Source organism: Hetaerina americana, unplaced genomic scaffold (genome assembly GCF_022747635.1).
Source record: "Hetaerina americana unplaced genomic scaffold, ioHetAmer1.1.p SCAF_285, whole genome shotgun sequence".
Lineage (NCBI taxonomy): Eukaryota > Metazoa > Arthropoda > Insecta > Odonata > Calopterygidae > Hetaerina > Hetaerina americana.
Window position 1 is genome coordinate 186,820 of NW_027286858.1, and position 19,607 is coordinate 206,426.

The 19,607-nt window shown below is 36.0% G+C and overlaps 1 protein-coding gene across 2 annotated transcripts in view; it reads left to right on the forward strand.

Annotated features, from left to right (window-relative positions):
- The first annotated feature begins 315 nt into the window (after positions 1-315).
- LOC139689880 (mucolipin-3-like) overlaps positions 316-19,607 on the forward strand; it is a 36,562-nt gene continuing 17,270 nt past the window's right edge. For both annotated transcript variants that reach the window (XM_071586988.1, XM_071586987.1), the window contains exons 1-11: positions 316-644; positions 817-1,031; positions 1,229-1,420; positions 1,570-1,720; positions 1,974-2,146; positions 4,992-5,088; positions 9,802-9,920; positions 10,005-10,154; positions 12,565-12,672; positions 12,756-12,878; positions 14,233-14,439. In XM_071586988.1, the coding sequence (XP_071443089.1) occupies positions 599-644; positions 817-1,031; positions 1,229-1,420; positions 1,570-1,720; positions 1,974-2,146; positions 4,992-5,088; positions 9,802-9,920; positions 10,005-10,154; positions 12,565-12,672; positions 12,756-12,878; positions 14,233-14,439 (1,581 nt within the window). In that variant the 5' untranslated portion in view covers positions 316-598. The remainder of the gene's footprint in view (positions 645-816; positions 1,032-1,228; positions 1,421-1,569; positions 1,721-1,973; positions 2,147-4,991; positions 5,089-9,801; positions 9,921-10,004; positions 10,155-12,564; positions 12,673-12,755; positions 12,879-14,232; positions 14,440-19,607) is intronic.

The window sequence follows — 19,607 nt, forward strand, 5'->3', positions numbered from 1 at the left end:
AAAGTTGTTACACTGCAGGCGACAGACTATCACGATGTTGTGGCCAGATATGTAATATAAGGGTTGATATTTATTTAAAAAATATTTTTAATCAGGGTATTTAGATAGAAGAGCTGGATACATGAAGTCTTATGTTACTACAACTAAACGTTTTAGCTAAATGCCACGAATATTTTGGCCGATGTAATTGAGTTTTCCTGCAAAGTGTCACTTTTGTATCTTCGGAATTTCATTTACATAGACCGCTATACTAGTAAACATTGAGAACAGCAGAAGAACTAAAATCTCAGGCGTCATGATTGGTAGATGCGCAGTCATATGGTCAGTGTTTTCTTTACACTTCTGAGGAGGAGTGATTGTGACCATGATCAACCACTAGTTGAAAGCTCGTCATTTGCTGCGGTTTAGGAATCTAATAGATAGGGGTGCAAGGATCAGTTTGACTTAGTGATGAAGTGAGGTCAGAGAATTGTGGAAAATTCCAAGCCATTGACGTCAAGCTTTAATTTTGGTAGGTCATTTGGATCATCTAATGGAAGGCTTCATTCAGTCATTGCTGACCGTCTATTTCCGCAGTAGCATTTAAAGATACATTTCCATGGATACCTCACCACGACTTGAAGAAAACTCGGAGAATCCGTATGGTTGTTATACGTTTTACTGTTTTGAATATTTATCACTGTCCGCCAACAACGATATCGAGCTACTAAAATGATTTTACATTGTTTGACATTGATTTATTACTACTATAATTTGACAAATATATTTGATAAGATACAGTTGATGTCCCGAGTTCAAAAATGATCTAATTTACAGATGGAGCCGGCGCTATCAATGCTGATCCTGTTGTGTCGGAGTGTTCTGTTCCTTTGAGTGGATATGGCACTGCGAGTACAGAAAAAACTGAGGATAAAATGCGTCGAAAATTGAAATTCTTTTTTATGAATCCAATTGAAAAATGGCAAGCAACAAGGAGACTTCCATATAAACTGATTGTTCAAGTCATCAAAATAGCTTTTGTGACACTGCAGGTAATCATCTGTTTATTCTGGGACAGTAATATTACTGAAGGAAATCATGGTTATGAATAGCTTTGTAGGCTGTTTAAATTATTATATTCAGATTTGCCTTCCTCAGAAAATACCGACGACATACTGATATATTAATTTATATGCAGCGTAGTACAGTGTATATTTTCCTTTATTTATCGATTTTTCTTTGGTTAAAGCTCTGCCTCTTTGCTTCGAATCGGTACAACCACGTTAATTATACATCGGATAATAGGATTGCCTTTTCCCACTTGTTTTTGAGAGGATGGGATGCAGCGAGGGAAGTTGATGGCTATCCTCCTGCAGTAGGACCTCTAGCACTATATGAAATTGACGATTTCTATGAAACAATTGATTTTGCACTTAAAGGAGTGAGTATTTAATTTACTATTATGTTTTACCTGAACTTAAATGTAATTTGGTGCATTGACTGCATCCTTCAGGTAATCATGTTTACTTAAATGGTAGTGTCTAAATATAATGTTCATCGATTAATCAATGACATTGATTTCTTCTACAGTATGCTCACCTAGATAATGCAATTGGGCCATACTATTATCCAAATGAAGACAATGAAATATCTTTACCTTTATTGTGCCTCTTTGAATATAAAGAAGGTATAATTTATGGTTTCAATGAAAGTTATGTGTTTAACAATGAAATAGTAAAAAGTAAGTGAAACTGGAAATATTTTAGTGCATTTAAGTCAGTTTCTATAGCAAGTAAGGCATAAGGTGTTAGGTGGCCATCTCCAATTTCAATAAAATATTGTGGGTATTTCTATCCATCAAATTAATATTTGAGAGGGATTCTGGAGAAAAAATTAACAATTGGTTAACACATTTCCTTAAAATAAAATTTTTTAAAAATTAATGTTTATGTACCCTTTTTGTGGTTTAATTATCGGTGTTTCTTATTTTTCAGCATGCCACAATGTCCCAGTGTCTAAACGAGGGACATTTTCCATTGCATCCCTCCTGGGAAAAATTAATATTTCTGCACTGGTGCGGGCTGCATTGTCATTCTCTGTGAAAACTGTTAACCTGAAAGCTGCTGGTCCTTTGACTCCACCTGATTGCTATAGATTTGATATAGAGGTGAGTAAATTAATGGTGCTGCTGTCATAGGAATGGTATCTGTGCTTTGCTGTCTTCGATGAATAGTGTAACTTCCATCAGCTGCATATCTTCAATTGAAATGTGGATGTGTATGGCTTAAGGGCTTGTGATGTTAGGCAGGCCTTTCAATTAATGATTTAATACTAATTGATCTTGTTCAAGGATTCATCAAACCTCTTCAGTTTGAGAATAAGAATCCATGAAACTTGCAGTCGCTTGAGACAATATTTACTAAGAAGTAATCGAAATTAAATTTTGATTTATATTAAATTTGTCCCCCATACTGGCTGACTCAGTAGCCATTACTTCAGCACTACAGTCAACCATAACTTATTAAATATATAAAATATCAAAAAATTAAATGTTTGATAATTGAACAAATGGTGGCTAGGTGAATTGTAGCTACCCAAGCATACCTAGAGGCCTGGGAGTGATTTGTCCAAGTGGAAACTGCCCCTTGGTTTAACCATACCACCACCCCATCCCCAAAATTCCAAGAAGGCATACACAGTGTATGAGGTGGTACCATAAAGTTGTGTTACTAAAAATAATGGAGATAAAAACTTAATATTTTTTATTCTTAAAACTTGTGCCCCTAAGTCACCATCCCGAGTTACACATTTTCCCAGTGTTTCTTGACCTTGCGAAGGCCATATTTGTAGAACTCAGCAGATTGCATCAAAAACCATTCTTACACCTCTTGAATGATGTGAGCTTTCACTCCTTGCTCATCTCTTTGGTCTCTGGATTATATTGATAGCTCCTAGATTCATCCATTATTATCAGGTGGTGAAAAAGTCCTCTTCTTCTTGCCTCAAAAGATTCAGTATCTCCCTTGACAGGTTGTGCCATGTTTGCTTCTGAAAAGAATTCAGTAGTTGTGGAATTCAATATGCTGACCCCTTTGACCCATGCAATCAATCGTGAAAAATTTTCCACAAATTGCCATAAATAAGAAAAGTGTCATTCATGATCATGTTACTATAGTTTAACACTAACTGTGGGTGATTTTAAGTGAATGCCTGCCATAATATATGTTATTCAAATCACCCAAATAAATATTTTCCTTCACTTGTATTCCAAACTAGGATAATGTATGACAGAGTTGTGTTATTAAAACACTTACTCACAGCTCTCCCTTATCATGTTTTTCATGTGATCATGGTCGAGTCTTGAGATATTCATTGTTTGTGTGTATACAGATAGACTCTGGGCAGTTGTGATGTCCAGTTAGCAAGCCCACCTGGACCAAACACCACCACACTCAAGTCGGATAGGCAGTCTACAGGGCCCCAATGTTACATATCTATATTTGATCAGCTCACCCATTGAAAATATAAATAGAGTCAGCTGGAGGAGATGGAGACGTCTAAGTATATCCTTAGAAAGTACATTTTAGCAAATACTTTGTGTGTTGTAGGCAGCTCTTCTGTCATTGGTTATCTCACATTTATCTGTGCTGAAACTCAAATCATTGACTTGGATAGTTGCACTTGGTATGATAGTTTAGAACATTTTTGCTGGAAATCTAGGAATGCTGGGTTCAGACCCCAGTCATATCATATTTTTCATACTAGTTCACTTATTGATTGTGTTCATCCATATGCTTCCTTCTCAGTATTTCCCTAACTCTATACCCCAGGTGTTTTAAAGTGCTTATTTTGTCTTTTCGTGAATAAGATATTTGACACCATTCACTACCTTCTATAGTATCTTTGCGTGTTATTCTTTTTAGTCCCTTTGTTCGAGTTCCACTGAAGGAGTGTCATTTCTTTGTCTCTTTCCTTCCCAACCAGCCACTCTCCTGAAGGGGTCTGAATAGCTAGACAAGGAATGACCAAAAACAGTGGTAGTGCCAAATATAATATTTAAGTAGGTATTGACATTTGGGACAATAGGTCTGTTGGTAGAGCCCTGTCTGATATTGACAGATCCTGGTATCACATTTTTTTCCATTCTGAAGCTAATGATGCAGCCATTATTCATGTTCAGTGTATGTATATTTTTCCTTCCTGTTTTGAAAAGATAGTGAGTGTAATCATTGAATTTTTCTATGGGCTAATGGGTGTTCTTATGTTATAAAATAAATTATACCATAACATTCATGAAGAAAGACAAAATGTGATAAGACATGAAGTAATGGATGTTTCAGGGCACCTGTATACAATTAAAATTGTTTTTAATTTTTTTATGTTGCCAAGGATGACAAATCACCAATTAGGATACAACTTCAGTGGGAGACACTATGTTATTGCTGATTGAAGTGTGTCCTGTTGACTTTTATAGGGCCTATATGTGTATAGATACCATTTGTAATCATTGGCAAATAAAATTACTGTGCCATTTAAATAAATACATTAAAACTATAAATACAGTAATCTACCTGAAGGTCAGTTTGGTAGGTGATGGCAGAAGAGGTAGTTTGCCCTGTTTTAAGCCTGACGGCATGTGAAATTCATACATCAGGGTAGGGAGGCCAGTTCTTTCCCCTGTACCTATGATTTCCTGGGAAGATCTGGTTCCTCAAAAATTACACAGCTTGGGTGGAACTGAGGGTGCCCAGAGAGGCTTGACCGGGAATCAAACTGGGACCCTGTTGTCAGCAGTCCAATCCCTGGACTGCAGCAACTAAAATAAATACATAACTACAGGATAAAAATTTCTGGCAATTGTGGAACTTTTTAACAAAAGTTTGAAATTTATTCTCTTAGTCCTTCTGTTTTTTTGATAAGTGGTTGATTTGTATGGGTTAAGTAGATTAAATAATTATTTTGTTTTGTTGTATAAAAGTATGTGATGGGTAATTTTTTTCTTTCCATTTCAGATAAACTTTGACAACAGAGATCATGATGGGCAGATGCTGGTTACTTTGGAAGCTGATGCCATTAGGCTCTCGTGTAAAGGAAATGTGGAATACATAAGTGAGTTCAAAGCTTTTTCTTCTTGGAAGCATAATTTAGTTTGCAGCCTTCTATAATGGAGGGCCTAATAGATTAGTGAAAAATGCAAAGATCATTAATTATCAAATTTTTATTAACTTAATGTTTTAAAGACTTTTGTCTTCATTTATATTCTCTAGATGCTTCTGCTTACATTAAGGTCTTTTCCTCTTTTTGTGAGCATAGGAGTGGCTTATTGTTAAATTTATTTTGTTCTTTTGTTGTTGAAATGAAACTGGAATTCAATCACAATGGATGCAAATGACAACCTTAACATCTACATTCAAATGAGGACAATTATATGAAATAAAACAGTAAAGCACCAAGCGCAGACATTTAAATCCTAACAATTTACATAATAAATAATCTTTATATATTTTTTAAAATATCTGAGATGTTAATTAAATTACTTCTTTGCAAGTCCTTTTTGGTAGTTCCGATGAATAATTTGCATATGGTGTGCATTATTGAAAAATATGGAATCTTGCATCAGAACAGATGCCTTTAACTTTTTCAATGAAGAGTATATCATGTTTGATAATCTTGAGCTTTAATAAAAGAAAAGAATTTTGAGAAATAAAACCAATTTGTACATCGTAATTACTTTCAACAATAATATTATTATCAATGAATATTTCAGTAATAACAAAATTTTGTTTCATCAATAAATATTTTATTGACAAAACATAATGATGGGGATTGGGATGCTATGGTGGCTAATGTACTGTCTTCTCACCCAGAGGTCCCAGGTTTGACTCCTGGAGATAGCAGATATTTTCAGTGGTACCCTCATCCCTACGTGAGGTGTTTAGAGGCTGTCTACAATTTATATATATTCTATTCATTAGTTCATGTAAAAGAAAATAAGAGTAGGTGCTCCACTAGGGCTGACGTTCACAGCCATAACACCAGAGCAAAGTCTAATATGGATTTTCCATACTGTAGGCTAGATAGGACTTACAAAGTTGAAGGTCTACCTATCAAATTGTTTAATATGCTTCCAAAATCTGTAAAGTCAGCCCGCAATGTAGTGTTTCGCAGGGTGCTGCGTGATTGGCTTACCTCCAATCCTTTATACTCAATACAGGAGTATTATGAGCTCGACTTTACAAGCCTAAAATTATAAGGTCTAGCGTGAGTAGAATACTAGGTGTATGTATGCAAATATTTTCAAATAAGTATTTTATGTGATTGTATATTGTGCTGTATACTATATTATCTAGGAACAACTGTATGTTCCTAAATGATGACATCTACCATATGTGAATATGATTATAAGATGAATAAAGTATATTATTATTATTATTATTAGTGGAGAGCACTTTGAATTCACTGTCCGTTGGATGGGATGTTAAACTGAGGACCCCTTGGCACCTTTTGTTAAGAGTAGGCTAATGCCGACGCTGAGTTTCTCTCTAACCTTCCTCCTTTCCCATCCATCCCTAATGGTACAAATGACCTCAGCTGTCAGTTGCCTTGCCCAATAAATACTACTAACATAATGTGTAGCACATCAGTGTGTCCAGCTCCCACTCTCTTCCCTGGTTGGTATATATTCTTCCATTTATTCCTATTAATAAATGTCAGCACATCATTATTTCCATCAATACTTCTCCTCTCTGCTTGGTGTCCCACTGATTCCATTTGGGGTAGAAGCGATGAGGAAATTTAATGTACCAGTGCAAGAATGCACTTGCGTGGGTCAGGATCGCCTTTTTCCGGATGGATTGGCCGCAAAGACCAGTATTAGCACCAGATAGTGATGATGGATGTGGGTTGGAGAGGGGGCTGATAGCAGTTTGGGGTAGTGTGCAGAGGAGGAAATTGAGAAGGGAGGAGTTTGGGGAGTCCCTAATCGGGTGATCCTTCAGCCTACTCTCTTAGCACGTGACCTCCTCTTCCCATCACCACACTCCTTAAACTGTCACGTGGTCAAGGATGGCAAACAACCACTGCACACTCGAGCGCATTTGTTTGTACATTTGGATGTGTGATTGAGAGGTGACAAGGTGAAATGTTCAGCTTCTGTATCGATCGTGTTTCCAGGGTAGAACATGCCAGAGGGAGAGAGGAGAGGAATTATAAAATGGCTGGCAAAGGTGTGGCTGATGCTGATGATTTTCATTTCATTACTATTTCATGTTTTCTTTTTAAAATTGCTTAGCTCTGTGCATGTTTTGGATTAAGACTGTCAAACTGATTGGGGCGAGTGAATTAGAATTTCTCTAGGCAAATAAAGCTTTTATCATGGGGAGGGAGTTAAATGACAGGTATATTCAGTTGGGATGTAAGGGAAAAAAGTGGTGATAACTCTGATCTGGAGCATGATTTTGTATGGTCGCGTGGGAACTTGATTGTTGAGGCAAGATGATAGGCATTTGCCTATCTTGGAAGAGTTTTGGACCAAGTTGGTCATAGTAGTTAGGAGAAATGAAGAAGAATTGTACTAGGCGAAGAAGCTTTCACAAGAAAGGGGGAATTGATAGCAGGGATGCTGAGTGAAAGATGCTAGGGTAATATTGATATGAGCAAGGTTTTATATGCTGTGGGAAAATGGTCATTGAAGCAAGATGATGAGCACAGATTGGGGGCTTTTGATGTACCTTATTCATAGTGTGCTAATTTTTACTCACAGGTGTACCTAATTAGGATGATGCTAACAATTCTAACATGAACACCTTTCAATTGTTCCCAGCTCAACCTTGTGGAAATTCATTTTAATTAAATGAACACCTTTACTTGCTTTCCCCAATTCCCAATTTGCTCTCCTAATTAAATCGAGGAACTCTCTACTTGAGGTGCTTTGTGGAGGGCACTTTGAGTGAGTACGCCGTCCGTCGGATGGGACGTTAAGCCGCGGACCCCTTGGCGCCTTTCGTAAAGAGTAGGCTAATGCCGACGCCGGGTTTCTCTCCACCCTTCATCCTTTCCTGTCCTTCCCCTATGGCGCAAATGACCTTAGCTGTCGGTCGCCTCCCCTCAAAACTACTACTACTCGAGGAACTTTGTTAATTACTAAACTTTTGTTGTACTGGAAAATTTCAGTAGCTCTTATTTTTTGTGTAAACATTCCAAGACCAAGATACTCATATAGATTCGGAGGTTAATTTTAATTATCTGGGAGGAATCACCTGTTCAGAACAATTTATTGACTTTCTTTTCCTGTAGAAATAGAATTTATCCAGACATTTTTTTCCGTGTATTCTCGAGTAGCCCGTAAAAGCAAGGTCAAGATGCTGGCATAGAAAGGCTATGTTGGAAAGAAAATGATAATTGTATTCCCACTCACCAATTCCAATCACTTCTATTAAGATGTGACTTGAAAAATTGTCTCCTATCAATATTAGCAATCTCCAACCATCCACTTATTTTCCTGTTTAGCTTTGGTCCCTGCAGTCTGGGTGTGTATAACTGAATTGTCTCTTAGGTTAGGTTTACCTGTGAGATAAAAATTATAAGCAATACAAATACCTATTCAATTGCTCAAATGTGCCAATGTTAAAATATAAACATTCAAGTAATTTTCACGTCGTGTGAAGATATTAGTAAGTGTTAAGAGTAAAAAGGGAGTCGTGACATGGACAATTGAGTTTGAAAAATAAAATACAATCATATTAAATACCTCATCCACCAATAAAATTAAAATCCATGATGTATTGAAAGGTGATTGGAAAGAAAATCGAAGAAAAGTTATGAAAAAAGTTCCACCACTCTCTCTCAAACCTCTTGCCTTTGATATAACAGCCAAGACCAGTTTGGGCTAAGTACTATATGTGCTGTCTGATATGGTTCTTTTGAAGGTAGAGTTCAAAGGCCTTAATTGTTTAAGCTAATGGTGGTAGCTAGCCACAACATATTGTTAATGTTGACCGATTGTGTGTGTGTGTGTGCTAGATTAGCCATGCTCTCACCTCATTCTAGATTTTCAATCATTTTACTTTTCATTTCTGCAGTAATTTTTATTCTCTTATGCCTGTCTTCTTGAGGATTTTTCTTTGGGGACATTTCTTAAACTATGCACAAAATATTATTACCTTTAGAACAAGAAGATTCTCAAATAATGTCTGAACTCAAGTTTGGAAAAATTTATCACTAGCGACACTAATATGCTAACAGAACATGAGCTAAACACAAACTGAAGTGGCAGGCCCACATTGAATCTGGGAATTCTCCTTTCCCCAAAACTCATTATGTAACACATTACTTGCTAAGCGAGTCATTATTTTTAAATATATTATTTGCTCATTATGGGAACTACTTGATTTGCAAGGTGCTTGTTAAGTGAGGTTCCAATGTTTGGTAAAAAACCATCACTTTTTGGGGATAAAAATTTCATCCAACTGCCGCATCATGAGCACTAAAATGAGAAGTTAAAGGTCCACCATTTAGATAAATAAAATGCTATGTTTTATCTATCCTCATTTGGGAGATCAAATTAAATTATGTAATAAGTTGAACTTTTGGGGTAAAAACAATTTGGGTACTAGCCATCATGATCATCTGAAATCACTGCAAGTATAAATTCACTCCATCTTTACATTGATTGAAGGTTGTAATGAAAAATGAGCTAAAAATCTATCTAAACCTACAAAATATTGCTGGTCTATTTCAACAAAAATGTTTTGTCCCCATTTCTACTTCTATTTTATCACTTTGTACTGGTATATTTCTAATCCATGCTATTATTCCTTACAGCTGAATACAAATTAGATTCTGTTCTGAGGAGTTTACTAAATTACTTGGTTATGAGCATATGTCTCATTTCACTTGTGTTATGTTCCAGAGCCATATATAGAGCTCAATCATTGAAAAAGGTAAGTTCTCCTGGAAAGTTAAGTTTGAAACTTTATTTGTATTTAAAATTATAATTAAGAAACATTCAATTGTTTTCTTTTCAGGAAACTGTTCAGTTTTTTGAAAGCGTTTATGGAAGGAGTCTGAGTATGAAAGGCCAGCTTGAGTTTTTGAACTTTTGGTATGTTATGATAATTACAAATGATGTTCTGATCATAATAGGATCTGCAATAAAGGAAAGAATTGAAAGGAAGGTAAGATATCTTGCATTCTGGTAAACAGGAATGATTTACTATGGAAAAGGAGGATAGATAAAAGGTCTTTGTGCGCCTTTGCGTAGATAAATAAAAGGCCTTTTATTTATTCACGGAACTTAAATATGGTACTCCATGTTAAAATCTAGTCACTAACTGAACGAATTCCAAAGATTTGTTTTCTACACAGAATGCAGCCAAAGTATTGTCTTCATGCTTTTTCCTTAATAATACTAATGATAATAGCTTTAACATATGACATCAATAACATCATAATTGCTTGTAGAAGGACATTTTTGGCATAAAAATGTATTTCATTTTAGCAATACAGAATAATATACCAGTTAACAAGTATAGAATGAGATTTTTCCAAAAAAATTTCAAAAAGCTTTACTCAAAGTGTGCTCCTTTTCTAGTAGACATTTTTCCCATATTTCGGGCAATTTGTGGATACCACACCGGTATAAATCTTTCCTTTTTGCCACAAACCATTCATTGAGCCATTTTTGTACATCATTGTACGAACCAAAGTACTGCTCAGCAAGAGTGTGACCCATCGATGCAAACTAGTGGTAATCAGGAGCCAAGTCTAGTGAGAAAGTCGCATGGGGTAGAACTTCCCAACTGAGTGCTTCCAATGTGTCGCGAACAGGTTTTGCTGTACGTGATGGAGCCTTGTCTTAAAGAAAAATGACCTTGTGTTGACTCTCTTGGTATTCTGGTTTTTTTTGAAGCTGCAAATGGTTCAAATTGAACAATTGTTGTTGGTAGTGTTCAGTATTAACCGTTTCACCAGATTTTAATAGCTCATAATAGACCACACCCTTCTAGTCCCACCAAACACAGAGCATCATATTTCTACCAAAGGGATTTGGTCTTGTGATTGATGTAGATGGTGCGCCCGGGTCTACCCATGATTTATTGTCCTTGGTATTCTCAAAATAAATCCACTTTTCATCCATCCCTAGTAATGATACGATGCATAAATGACTGCCTTTTGCATTGTGCGAGCAAAATTTTGCATGTGTTTTTGAGAGACAGATGTAGAGGAGAGGTGCATCTCCATCTGCCTGTCTTTCAACTCATATGGTACCCATCTTCTGAATCTTTCCCATCTTTAGAGGCAAATGGAAACAGCCTGTCGACTAATGCTCAATTTCTCTGTGAGTAGGTTTTTTCTTTGTCCAAAAATGCTTGCAACTCCTCATCTTTGTACCTTTTTTGCTGGTTTTCCATGTTCCTTCTCTGCAACATTGAAGTTGCCCCTTTAAAAATAGATGATGGATCACGTTCACCATAAGCTTTTCTAAGTAATCATTATGATTCAGCAGCAGTTTTCTTCAAATGAAAACAAAAAATTAATGCTGTCCATGAATGCTCTTTGTTTGGTTTAAAATTGGGCATATTAAACGCAGCAACACAACATTATGCAAACACCTTTTCACTGTTACTCGTGCGCATCTGACGCTTGTTGATGGCACAGCAAATTGACATAACTTCCAACTCTTTATCCCACCAACTGAATTGGTGAACCACCTATTGTCTGAATTCCTCATTTTATACCCATACACCTGGTATCACCATAATAAACTATATTAAAGGCATATATGTTTGGTAGATTGATCATTTAAGGAGAAGATGCTGGCAGGTAATTAAAAATGCCTTAATACTGAATTATATTGAATTTCAGTAAAATCTCAGATGTATCTTTCACAAATTGTTTAGTTTTCCTCATAATTTGTTTGATCCAGATATTCATTCCATTTTATCATCCAAAACATTTTACCTAGTTAAATGTTAGTTGATTCTTGAAGTTTACATATGCCATTATGCAAAAGGCTCAAAAATAAATATTGAATCCAGATAATGATTCACCACCAAGTTTGTCCCAACTCACTTTATTGAACCAAGTATATAAATTAATGATCATGCAATGTTGCACTTCTTCTATAAAATTTGACTGAACGAAAGGAGATTGAAGCGTTAAAGAAGGGGTCCTCTGTTAGCAGGCCTTTCCAAGTCCAATGGTCCCAGTCCCCAAATCCTCCTTAGCCTGACCCTCTGCAATCCTATCCAGCATAATTGGCCCAAAGTCACAGTCCTTCCCATATGAACTTCTCAACATGCATGGCATGCACATACAATGCGAGCTAAAGTAATCTACTCAAAAAGAGTTAACCAAATGAAATGTTTCATGTAAATGTTAAATTTGGCCTGGAAAACCTATGAGAATAAGAGACATTCATAAATAATTTTGGCAAATATAATTTTGAATCTACTGAACAGTTGCATGGGAGGTAAATGAAAATCAAGGTTTCATTTCATTGGAAAATAAATATAAAGCTGATAAGTAATTTAGTTTCTATCATTGATGGCTGCTGACAGAGTTTAATGAAAGAAATATTTACAGCAATTTGTTGGTGATCAGTGGAACGTGTGTAGTGTGCTCCTGGGAACTGGGAATTTGCTTGTGTGGTTTGGACTTCTGAGATACCTTGGATTTTTTAAAACTTACAATGTAAGTTGAAAGTATGACTGGTATGAGCAGTGGCAATGAAAATATTTTTGGCATAAATTCAAACAATTTTCTCTGGTTTTCAGGTACTGGTACTAACCTTGAAAAAAGCAGCTCCAAAAGTAGCAAGGTTTCTGTTATGCACTTTACTTCTGTACTCTGGGTACACATTTTGTGGCTGGCTAGTCCTGGGACCGTACCACTTGAAGGCAAGTGAACCAAAAACTTAGTGTAGTAATTGTAGCCAGTATGTTAACTCCAGTGGACATTGATGTTGATTTTGAGCATTTAAGTCACAATTTTGATGTTTGCTTCAGGAATGGCTATTGTGTTGCAATGATTTTGGTGAATATGTAGCATTTGTCTTTTGTAATAACCTCTGCTTTGAGTATTACTACATATGCACTTAAATAATTGTCTTTTATTATCATATTTAACTTGAGCAATACTTATATTAATAATATCAATAGAAATTGGTATACATTAGAAAAATTCATGAATAGTGTACCAGCTGAAATACCCTGCACGTTGGCATCTGCTTACCCAGGCATTCTATGTAGGATGCTCTTGAGCCTACAGTTATGTATGGATAGCTCCATTCAGACTGCTTTGAGCTAGGGCATTGCATGTTTAACAGGTGCTGCTGTAAGATGCCTTTGAGAGCACCTTATCCTCCCTTCTTCTTAGCGTTACTGAATCAACTCTCTCATATTCTGCACGAGTTGAAATCTATAAATTCATACATAATGTGCAATAGCTAAGCAATAGGATGGAAATGCATACTTCATTTATATGTAGTGTAATTTTTAACCTTACACTTTCTCTGAAAAATCTATGATGGGATGAGTGGTGGACTAGTGAGCCATTAAGAAATCTCACTGTAATGTCAGTTAAATGCACATGTTGACCAATGGTGGAACTCATGCGAAGCGCATCAGTAGGCCCATGAGAGGCCCTCATTGAAGGCCTATGTAAATAATTGTTTGTCCTTGTAGTGGACTGGCAGCAGTGGAAAATGATACATGTGCCTGGGGTTTAGTGGGATCGGATGCCTGGGTGAACAGGCTGGTTTGAGTGAATCTCACGACAAAGGTGAATGGATTGGGTGGGCTGTGGGTCTCTCTTACAGGGCTGTTTTATTTATACTGATTGAATTGCAGTGAAATGGAAAGGTTAATGATAAAAATAAAGACTTTTCGTTGTCGAAAATTGTCTTTGTTTAGGTTTTGAGACATCAAAATTTTTTCTGTATATTGTATGCAATTCTTAAGATAAAATTTTTAAATGTTTCAAGGATTTGTGTTCAATTTACCACTATTTTGAGGGAAAACTACTTTAATCTGACAAAAAATGATATTGTCAAATGATTCACATTTTTATTCTATGTTAGTCATGGAAATAATCCTTTCAGTTCTAATATAGTTCAGTAATCCATATAGTTGTATTTATAGGCATAAAAGCATTTGATTAACAGTATATGGTATAACAGTATAAGTTATATTAACAGTGCAAATGCATGTGTGCAATATATTTATTTATTTTTTTTAAATTTTCTCTTTCCAGTTTCGCTCATTATCCAGTACCTCAGAATGCCTATTCTCATTGATTAATGGAGATGATATGTTTGCCACTTTCTTCATTATGTCTAAGAAGTCTTCCATGCTGTGGTGGTACAGCAGATTGTACCTATATTCATTCATCAGTTTATTTATATATGTCGTGTTGAGTTTATTTATTTCTGTTATAATGGACGCCTATGAAACTATTAAGGTGAGATATTAACTGATAATTTTGAAATTACTGTTGCAGTAATATTCTGACACTAGTATTATTGTGCTGCATGTAGTAATGGAAACCAGTATGTTTTATTAGATATATGCATGAGGGTTTAGCATTTCTTTTGTACCAAAAATAGTAGGTATGGCGTAAAAGCTTAGTTTTATGCTACTGGAATTATATTTGTATCATGCTTCCAGTTCTACTGAATGGGACAATGTTCACATATTCCGTTCTTTTGCTTTTAAATTTAAATTTTCTTGCAATTAGCCATAATCAACTTAAAGAAAGGTGGAAAAGGGCATACTTTTCTTGGCAATTTTCTAATCATATCGTTTTTTTAAAGAAACTTGCATATTTAATGGCAATGAAATTGTGCAAACCAATGACATGGCTGAATCAGATTTTTCATGATTACATAAATAATTTTCATGGTTGAATGAATCAATGTATTTGTTTAATGGTAATCCTTTATTCATCAGTTTTTCCAAAAATTCTGTTTTAAATTTTTCATCACCTAAATCGTATTTGTAATATGTAATATTCCTGCAAAATGTTTTTTGGTATCTGTCGAGCATAATTTTTGCATTTAATGTTAACAAATTAATTCAATTTCGTTTTTTCTTTTCAATTTAATGAAAGTAAACTTTCTTTGCCAGTGTTTGCAAGAATATATGGCAATAATGGGTAATTCTTCACAAAGAGCCATGGCAAATTCAAACCAAAATGATGGCCAAACAGCAAGCTAATCTAATGGAAAAACATTGTGGATACTTAAACAATTTCTCTAGGATAGTTTTTATATAAGATTTAGGTATGGTTTTTTAAAAAATCATTGATAAGTATATTTTGGATGATAAACCTGCATATTTCTTATGCCTAGCCATTCTCAAAGAAACTCATACAAAAAGATGCGAGAAATATTGATTAGTTAACCGTGAGCATTAAGGACTTAATGAAGAAGCAATTTGAAGAATTTTATTAATATACAAATGAAGGGGGCATATGCGATTTTATTTCACCCTCCTATGATAGTTGATACACACGATATCATATAAGAGGGTGGGGTGAAAAGTTCTCGGCCTGTCAATCACTGCGAATTTCAGTTAAAAAATGTTTTTTTTCTGCATAATCTCCCTTGACTTCAACACGCTTGGTCCAGTGTTTCTCCAATATCAGTATTCCATCCTGGAAGGCCGTGAAAGTATCCATCTACAGCCCTCTCATTCTTCATTGGAGGCGAAGTGCTTCCCAGAAACAAATTTCTTCAAGTTTGGCAACAGATGGAAGTCTGAGGGTGCTAAATCAGGAGAATAGGGAGGATGGCCGAGCAAATTGTACCCTAAATCCCGTAGTTTTCCCATTGCCTTTGTGAGCAGGTGCGTTGACCAGGTGAAAGATTTTTTTCTTCAAGCCAGGCCTCTCTTTGCAAATTATGGCATCCAGCTGGTCAAGAAGATTGGAGTGATATGCGCCTGCAATAATTCTGCCTTTTTCAAGGTAATCAATTAACAGTATCCCTTTCGCATCCCAAAACACACTGGCCATGGCCTTTCCAGCATATGCAATCAACTTCTTTCTTTGGCGCTGAACCACCAGCTTCCACCCCCTGCCTCAACTGCTGTTTCATTTCTGGCATGTAGAGGTGTACCCATGTCTCATCCATGGTAACAAATCACCGCAAAGAATTGGTCCCTTCCCTCTTGAATCGGTCAAAAAATGTTAGCGCATTTGCTTTTGATCGGCAGTCAGCAAATGTGGCACCCACCTTGTGCAGAGCTTTCACATCCCTAATTCTAAAACTATCTCACTCGCCTTCAGTCACCCTTTTCCCCTTCTCAATGGTTTCTGGTGTGGTTGTAGTTTTTGGCCGTCCTTCACGTGGGTCATCTTCAAGGGATGTGCGACCATGTTTAAATTCAGCTGCCCACTTGTTAACGGTTGAAATTGAAGGAGCAAAGTCCCGGTACACTTTTGTCAACTCTGGATGAATTTCCTTTAGGGGTTAATCTATCCAAAAGGAAGAATTTTATGACTGCACAAAATTCAAGTTTTTCCATTGTAACAAAAAACTCTAAAGACATCTACTGCAACAGTACGTGTAAACAGAGTACTTAAGAGAACAAGTTGAACTTGTCTTACAAACTAATGGCATGTGCACCCAGGCAGGAGTCATACATTTTCACTGATTAGAAATCTCTGTCAGGGTGAGAAATTTTCATCTTACCCTTGTAATGGGGTGACTTCAGCCATTTTTAAGTTTTTCTCAAATTATAGTGAATCATGCTGAGAAAAGGTGCAGCAGCCTAAGTCACTCCAGAATATGGGATTACTTTGGCCTCAAAATATTTATCCGAACAAATATCACAATTTATTTAATAAATATCTGTGGAAAGGTTTTTCAAACAATACTATGGTGCAGTATGAAGTACTTCATTATTTGTTATGTAGGGAGGGATTTTAAAAGTAGGCACTGAACAACATTTTTCCACTTTATTTATAAATTTGAAAAAGTTGCATGCTATAAACTCTTGCTGTACATGACAGTAAACAAATCATCCCTTTGGAATGTCTATTGGTTATTTTAGTTCAAAAACAATTTTATTCATTGCTAAAGCAGCAGTGTATTCGATTCCTGTAATACTAAATGTGTTCTTTTCATTTTTGTTTTTCAAAAGAAACCTTAATGTAATCACTTCCAGATTTTATTTTCTCCAAAAACATATCTTTTGTCTCTGCTCCTTTTGTCTCTTTTATTGATGGCAAACCATGCTAAAACAAAATCACGTGTGCTTAGAGAGTTCTATCATCTCTGCTTTGCATCTCTTTTCTCCTAGATGCAGAACAAAGGAAAAAAATTATATCCACCCAAAAATCTGTTGTATTTGACCTTGAATCCCTACTGTCTTCTTAAGAGTTTGCTCTTATGTCTATTGCAGTGACATGTTTTCCTGTTGGTACAGGTATTATTTTTTCATGATAATTTTTTCAAGAATTTTCATTAGCCTAGCATATTGCAGAATGTAAACAAATGCATTCATCTAAGATTGATCTGATTCATGGTCCTCCATAAGCACACTAATCAACCCAAAGATTGGTTTGCTATATGATGGCAGAGAAGGTAGTTCACCCAGCACTAAGCCTGACGGCGCGTGAAATGCCCACATCAGGGTAGTTCGGCCAGTTCCTTCCATTGTGCCTATGGCTGCGGCTATGGCCTCCCAGGAAGATCTGGTACCCGAAAAGTCACACAGCTTGGGTGGAGCTGAGTGGGCCCAGAGAGGCTTGCACAGGAATGGAACCCGGGCCCTCCTGTCAGTAGTCCAGCACTCTACCTTTGAACTCCTGCATGTCTCTCACGGTCCTCCATAGACTTCAAAACTTGAAACTTTATCCACAATTTTTCTCGGATTGAACAGCTCTATTATATTTTATGCTTAAAGAATGGTCCAATTGCCTTGTGTGGATTTCAGCATTCTTGGAAATTCATGTTTCAGTAAAATGTCAGCATTACATTTTTTCCTACTGTTAAGGTTTTTTTCTCGAAGCTGCCTAAAGCAGTTTGAAAATAGTCACATCTAATGGCTGGCAAAGATATCGAGTTTGGGATTAGTAGTACAAATTGAACATGAACTCCTCATATGATTTTAAAACTTCCTTAGATAAGTGATGTGGCAAATTGTCTTTGAGAATTACTTGGGGGCCAGGAGGGTGTTTCATTTAAGGCAGACCTGTACTTAACTGATGAATCTGCAAAAGTTGCCATGTCAAACCACCCAGATGTATTACTGTTCTTGCGAAAACCATGAATTCCTACTACAATCCATTGATTCTATAGATACTCTGCCTTATATATACTGTATGGGAGAAAAAAATAAGGAAAAAATACGTCACTTGCAAAATTAGCCATCTGGACTGACTTTTCTAGTGCTTTTCACAACTTGTGGATGACATGTTCCACTTTGAATGTTTACTTCAGTTTTTCCAGGGTCATTAGCGAAATTAGTTTCACCACAATTAAAAAGATGTTCAAGGGGGAACTCCATCTAATGACAATTCTAAATGATTCAACTAATCTAGCACATTTCTATTTACTGTCATTGTAATCTTCTTAATGTTTTCTTCAAACATAAGTGTCATTGTTTTGTTTCTGCTTGAGAATCCACAAGCATATTCAAATCCTGGACAATTGCTGTCAAAACACTGAAACAGTTACTTTTCCACTGTTCAAATAAGTTTGCATTAATATTTGGATATCATAAACATTCATTAGAAACCCTCACTCGCACTTTGCAAGAGCCCCTCCGCATTTTCTTTTTCTCTTCTTCATAATGAAGTGCGGTTTGACCTCAAACTTGTTTAGGATGTTTTTGCAAGAGGCCATTTCATGGAGTGCTCCTCAGGACCTGGTAACACTCCACTGCCCTTTGAATTCTCATTTTCTTGTCTCTTTACTTAATCTAAAGCTTCTTTAATGGTGATACTCATCATACCTAAGTTCGAATTTGTACCAGAGACTTTCTGATGGTTCCTCTACATGGCCGAAGTCATCCCACAATATTGCAGATTTTTTCTTAAAAAGCCACAGTATTTCAATTTTGAGTAAGACATTCTAACTTTTTTAATAATCTGCTTATGAGCAAACAAATTGCATTTATTATAAGATCATTTTCTCCAGCTTGACTTTAGCTGATATGAATTTCAGCTGAGGTTTTGTACAGTTTTCTCAAGAATATATGAGTTTCAACTTAGCTCATAAAAAACAATTGCAAAGTAACTGTTGTGAGATACAAAACTGGTTTGCCATCCAATGTATCCTCATGTATCCTGGCAGTGTAATAAAGGGCTGGAGTAAATAGCTGACGCATAGGATTTGAGGTATTTTACTACAAGGTTACTATTTTTAGAGCAGTGCACAGTTCAGTGCTGAAGTTACCCAATCCTATTGTGTTTTTTCTCTCACTTCTCATTATCTTAAAAAAATGTTGTTTTTCACTAACTTTGAAAAATTTCAGATAGTATTTGACAAAGATCTGATGAAAAATATTCATTTTGGAGTGTTTGTAATTTTTTCATGAAGAAAATTTAAAACATACAGTATGGTTATGACCATGGTTCATATTAATTTTCATTAATGATATGTTGCTGTTGTTTCTAATTGA